Genomic DNA, 6,133 nt, shown 5'->3' on the forward strand with positions numbered 1-6,133 from the left:
GTTCAAATGGAGTCTCTGATTTTTGGGCTGTTCAAAAATGCCAACATCAAGGTTTAAGTTTTTATCATTAGGTTGACGTTTTTCTGCACAGGGGTGTTTTTTCTAATATAATGTTAAGTGCATTTGAGACTATAAAATGTGCCAAAAATCTAGTGCATTTTGGATTTTTGCAAATTTTATTTTTTTCAAGGGGGTGGTTTTTTTAAAATGGGGGTAGTTTTTTGTTTTTTTTTATGCATTATAGAGCCCAAAATTCTGACGTGCTTGATTTTTTTTCTTTCAATTTTTATATAGTGGAGGTGTGCTGGCTTGATTCAAGTCAGCACCTCCACTCAAAATTTCAATTTTCACAAAAAGTTAACTTTTTAAGCAGGTTTAAAAATAAAAGACAAATTTCGAAAAAATCAAATTTAATCAAAATTCACATAATGTTCTGATTTATAAAATCTAATACAGTGAAAATCTTCAATAGCCTTCCCTTCTTTACCCTTTCCGAGAATTGACGCCGCGCCGCATGTTGGTGTGAAAGGGGTGCGCGGGACCTACGGCGGTCACTCAGACGGGCAGTCAGGCGTTAGCAAACAAAAGCGAAGCAGGCTATAATAAGTTCGTTGCCATCCAAGATCAGCCCCGAAATCGGAGCTATAGAAGAGTTTCACTGTACTTAGTTTTTTGTGGGGTTTGGGCATCTACTATTAAAAATAAAATCGCCAGCTATATCGCTGAAATGGTCGCGCAGAATTTTTTCTAGAATCTAACGAAATCTTTGGAATGACCCTAGTATAAGAATGATTAATAAATTAAACAAAAGCTATCTACTTTTATATAGTCCCTATTTTTTATTTTCACCCTTATACTATTCTTATTTCAGGTTCACTGGAAACGTGAAGTTGAAAGGCATCATCATAATTGGAGGACCTGACAATACACATCCGGATTCAGTGAAATTGTAAGTGAAGAAAGAAAGTATAAAGTAAAAATTAAAGTTAAGATCTGTATTTAAAAAAAATCATGACTAACAGTAATATAAATTTTATTATGGAAAGTGTCTAGTTTAGCCAAAGTTTTTACTTTATTATTGCACAGGAAGTCTATAATATTTGATTTACAAACATTACTATTCTTATCTAATTTTCTATTTCTTCCATTACAGTTAATTTTTTTTTAAATTGGAGAAAATAAATAGATAACTTTCAAAAGAAATATGTTGCTATTGCGATTTTTCAATTTTAATTTAGATTTAGAATAATTTAGCAAGTGACGACCATTTATCTTATGAACTTAAATAAGTGCAGATATAGAAATTAATATTTAAATTTTCTTTAATGAACAGGTTCAAAAATCGGCCAGGTATGACTTTCGATGAAACAACAACCGAAGTCGATCAGGAAATCCAGTTAGTTCGAGACCAGTATGGAGTTCACGAATATCCAATCAAGTAAGTTTTTAAATGAACGGCTTAATTTATAAATTAAGTTTAGTATGAAGTTACAAAAATAAATTGTGATAGGAAAGATTAGGATCTAAATTGCCCAAAAATTTCGAATTTTTCTTAAAATATTCTGCTTAATAATAACAGTAGCGCAGATTTAAAAATATGAAAATAATTTCCGCATTTTTTAACTTGCGAAATTATTTCTTTAATAAGTGACACCAAAATACAGTTTCAAGATTGATATTTCACACAGTAACAGGAAGTCTAAAAATAATCGCAATAAAACGTCAGATTTGCTACTGCGATATTTTCCAGTCTTGTATATTCTGCAATAACATAATAATACTGTGTCTTAATCCAGAAATCAAGCCTACAAACCTGACTCTGAATGAAGGAAACTGAATTTTTAAGGATCGGGCTCAAACAAGAGACATCATAATTAAACTTTTGATTTGGGTATTCTGCCGTACAAGCTAAAAAGATACATAAGTGACTTTGCCGCTTAGGTCGACTTTTTCATTGACAAGTTTAAGAGAATCACTCTAAGCGGCAATGTCACTTACGTATCTTTTTAGTTTGTACGGCAGTATTATAAAGACGAGTGTACTGTTTTAAGTAAATAGACACAACGCACATAAAACAATTAAGTACGTTCTGCTTTTCATATCGATCGTCAAAATTCTAATAACGTCTAAACGTCCGACCTCTTAATTCTTTAAAAATTGTCTGGGTTCCCTTTCAAAATCTTTTGTCGAAAATTCTGATTTTTAAAGGTGTCAGCTTCCGGAAGGTGTTTTCTCTCTCTAATTTTTACAAGCCTTCTTGATTTTTGTTCGACGCAGAGTAAAAAAAAATATCTAAGCTTTCGCGAAACTTTTATTTTTAATGCAATTTTTTATTAAGAGAAAGCAATATTTTGAAACAGAGTGGTGAAATTCTCATCGGTACAACATCTAACCCTTCACTTCAGCGGTACGGCTGGCTCGGAGAAAACTCGCATTGACTACATTGGCCTCAAAGGAGAATGGAGTCCTGCTCCCCGCCAGGGTGTAGTTATCGCAACTTACGAATTACGCCCTCAGGCTAGTGATCATCCACAGGACAATGACCATTTCACCAGGGAAATTCAATAATCAATTTCGACTGCTAACTGCTATTCTCTGCTCGTCGGAAATCGGGAAAAGTTTATTTTTTACTTTCGCATTTAATTAATATTACACTCCAGGTGAAAACATATATAGTTTATATATAGTGGACAAGACAATCATATTTTTCATTTGTTTTACCAATTTTTCTATATAAAACAAATGAAAAGTATCAGTGTTTTATCCACTATACATAAACTTTATATAATTTTTTACTTGGGATTAATACTAGAAAAAGCTCTAGATTAAGAAAAACGAATTACTTACAAATATGTACATTTGTTTTGTAAATCAGTGATTACGAATTTCTGATATTCCTGAAATAACTTAAGTCATGCAGGAATAAATTAGCTTTCGTCATAAGTTGTAAAGCTCTAAGCTGAATAAAACAAAGAATTTCTATTAATTTCGTATTTACAAATATTTTGACTTTTTTAAAGAAGATTTTTATCGTGATAGGAAGATAATTATTTATTTTATATACAACTCTATTTACTCGGGTCATGGATTATTTCAAGGAAAGTGCATTCACTTTTCCTGAAAGATTCCTGCAGATACCCCAGTTGTAGAGATAACAATACTTTCTTTACTTTATCACAATAGAGTTTTTGGTAGAGTGAACTATCTTCCCTCATTATACGTGTAAACTCGATTATAATATTAACATTTGATTAAGGAAATAATATTTTGAATTTCAAAAAACTTCCCTGTAATTTGTTTTCAAAAGGTTATTAAAATATTTTGCTAGTGTGACTTTTTAAATATTATTCTCTTATCTCTTTCACTTAGTGATTTGTCTATCTATGATACAGCATTTATATTTCATGGCACCTACCTATAACAACACATACGTAAACTTTCTATTCAAATCCTCTCAGCCTGAATATATTTAGTTTGGGGTTGTATTGATGGAACATTGTAGACAAAGTTATCGAGCGAATGAAAATAAATCCCGAAAAAACTGATAAAATCCATCCTGTAAGATCAGGAAATTTGTTAGACGAAGCTATAATGGTGAGTTAATTAAAAAGGTTATTTTATTATTATCATCTTCATTAAAGTCTTATAATTACAATTACGAATATCTTAAATTTAGATTGGTTAAATTACAATCTACATTTATAATTCAATTTGTAACTAGAAAAAGTATTATGTAATTCAGACATTTTTAACGTTTACAATTTATTAATATTTTCAACTTCAACCGTTTTTAAATGGTAATATTTCCATTCGAAATTGTTATGTTATCAAGAGTTCAAATTATCAAGTGTTCTTAATTTTTAATTGTTAAATTTTGAATGTTATAAATTTAAAAATTGTGCATTGCTCAAAGTCTTTAATTTCGATGGTTTCCACTCTGAAAGGATTTCAATTTGAAATACAGTGAAACTCTTTTATAGCGCCGATTTTGGGGCTGACCTTGTGTGTGAACTGACTTCTTGTAGCCCGCCTGAGTAGCCCGCCTGCTCGCCTGAGTGACAACCACAGACCCCGCGAACCCCGCGCAGTTCCTATTATACCTACCTACGGCGCGGCGTCAATTCTCGGAAGGGCTATAGAAGGGAGAGCTATTGAAGGGGTTCACTGTACTTTAATTTTGAATACTTTCGATTTTTATACATGTTTTCCTTCATATTTTAATTCTGACTTAAATGTTTTACATATATAGAAGCAACTAATATATATTGTTTATTCTAAAAAAAAAAGATTTAAACAAGAAATGTTATTGTTTAAATGAACGATTTCAGTGCATAACTATAACCAACAAAATCAGAATTTTACAAGAGAGCGAAATAATATTCTGTAAAGTCGAAATCACCATTTAAATATAAAAACAAAGGTTTACTTCCGAGCTAAAGTGTCTAAATTTAGGCCAAAAAAGTATGGTTGAAAAATATTATCCCTTTCCGAGAAGTATAATGTGGAAGCTTACAATTTCAAAGTGAAAAAAAGCGATTTTCATTTGACGCAAAAAATGAACCTAACGTCCGATGTATTTAGTTGATTAATTGAAAGAAAATGAGTACGAAATGGATAGCGACTAAAAATCTGTTTCTAAATAACAAAAACTTGCTCCCAATATGCGTAATGGTATCGCATTGTGGCGGACAATGTTTTGTTGAAAGTTTTATAAAAAGAAGAAAAGTATAGGTTTCTCTATAAACGATAATAATTTTAAGAAATATAGTTTCTGATGTCAAAGCGAAAAATGAAGTGAAAAACATCGCATAAAAGTGGCTTTTTGTTGCAAATGAAGATTTTAGGTTGCAATTTCATTGGTATTTTGGTGCTGAATAAAGTCAAAAATAGTTTGACATATTTAAGGGCTTTGCGAGGGGCTGGTCACTCAGAAATCAGGAAGTCAGACTGAAAATGACTACCACAGGAATAACGAAGACTTCGTAGAGACCTCACTCGGACTAACTGAAGATTTCTTGTGACTTTCCACGAAGCTCCCTTGAAAAGTCACTCGCGCGGTACTTGAAACAGATCTCCCGAGTGTTCCCGACAGAGTTGCGAATCTTGCCGAAAGGGATTTCGCTGAGACTCACTGAGACTAACTGGAATTAACCAAGGAATTACGCAATAGAATTCAGAGATTCCTGCTGACCGCCGCGCAGCCTTCCGTAAGTGCGGGAGTCATCTAAAATCTCGGTGAAGAACCCCTCGGGGATTTGCCTTTGAAAAGGAAAGTGTTTGATCATTTTACCCTGTTTGAAAACTTGTATGAAGAGGAAGTTGGTCAGAAAAAGGTTTTAAAAAATGGTAAGAGGTTAGGCAAGTAAAACAAAAGAAGATGGGAGACAAAGTACATAGAATCAGTTATCTGGATCATGGCGGGTATGCGTATATTTACTCGTATACCCGGATTATCGGGTAATAACCGGGCATCCGGGTACTCGACGCATTTTTCTAGATTTTAAAGATTTGTCATTTGACATCAAGTCTCAAATGCAAAGAGAACAAAAAAATAAATGCACAATAGTTTCATAAACCTTATTTGAAAATCAAACGAAATAACCAAAATGTCAGAACGTCCGGAACAAGTTGTGGCTTAGTGATGACGTTGAGTTTTGATATAAAAATATTTCGCCGCAAATATGACACTTTATGACAAAATAATTCCATATCTAATTTGGCCGCTGACGCGACATGCTCATGAATTGTATGAAGGGCTATCTGACTTTTGTGATCGTGTTACCTTTTGTTTCACTGTTTTCCTGATAACCGAAACATACACAGAGAAAAACATATCGCACAATGATATCGCAAAACCTCTATATTGCAAGAAAGCACAATATGATAACGTAAATCAGGTCCCGGAGCTTTCTACGATATTATAATGCACTAATATCACACACAAAAATGAAGCAAAATTTTGTTGCTGTCATCTGCTACGGCGTCCTTAGTAGCAATGGGAAAAAGGCAGAGTATGAGTCAGTTCGAGCTATAACCCTTTAACGTCAAAAGGACACTCTTTGAGTGGCCTCTTTTCTACTTTATTTTTCACGATGAAGACGTCAAGGAAAAAATTCGTAAAGTACCAATCCCA

At 32.9% G+C, this 6,133-nt stretch overlaps 1 protein-coding gene across 1 annotated transcript in view; it reads left to right on the plus strand.

Moving 5' to 3' along the window:
- LOC117179911 (PITH domain-containing protein GA19395) overlaps positions 1-2,986 on the plus strand; it is an 11,845-nt gene extending 8,859 nt beyond the window's left edge. The window contains exons 3-5 of the mRNA XM_033372117.1: positions 872-949; positions 1,334-1,438; positions 2,361-2,986. Of these exons, the coding sequence (XP_033228008.1) occupies positions 872-949; positions 1,334-1,438; positions 2,361-2,568 (391 nt within the window). The 3' untranslated portion in view covers positions 2,569-2,986. The remainder of the gene's footprint in view (positions 1-871; positions 950-1,333; positions 1,439-2,360) is intronic.
- The last annotated feature ends 3,147 nt before the right edge of the window (positions 2,987-6,133 follow it).

The sequence above is a fragment of the Belonocnema kinseyi genome, chromosome 9 (genome assembly GCF_010883055.1).
Source record: "Belonocnema kinseyi isolate 2016_QV_RU_SX_M_011 chromosome 9, B_treatae_v1, whole genome shotgun sequence".
Taxonomy (NCBI): Eukaryota; Metazoa; Arthropoda; class Insecta; order Hymenoptera; family Cynipidae; genus Belonocnema; species Belonocnema kinseyi.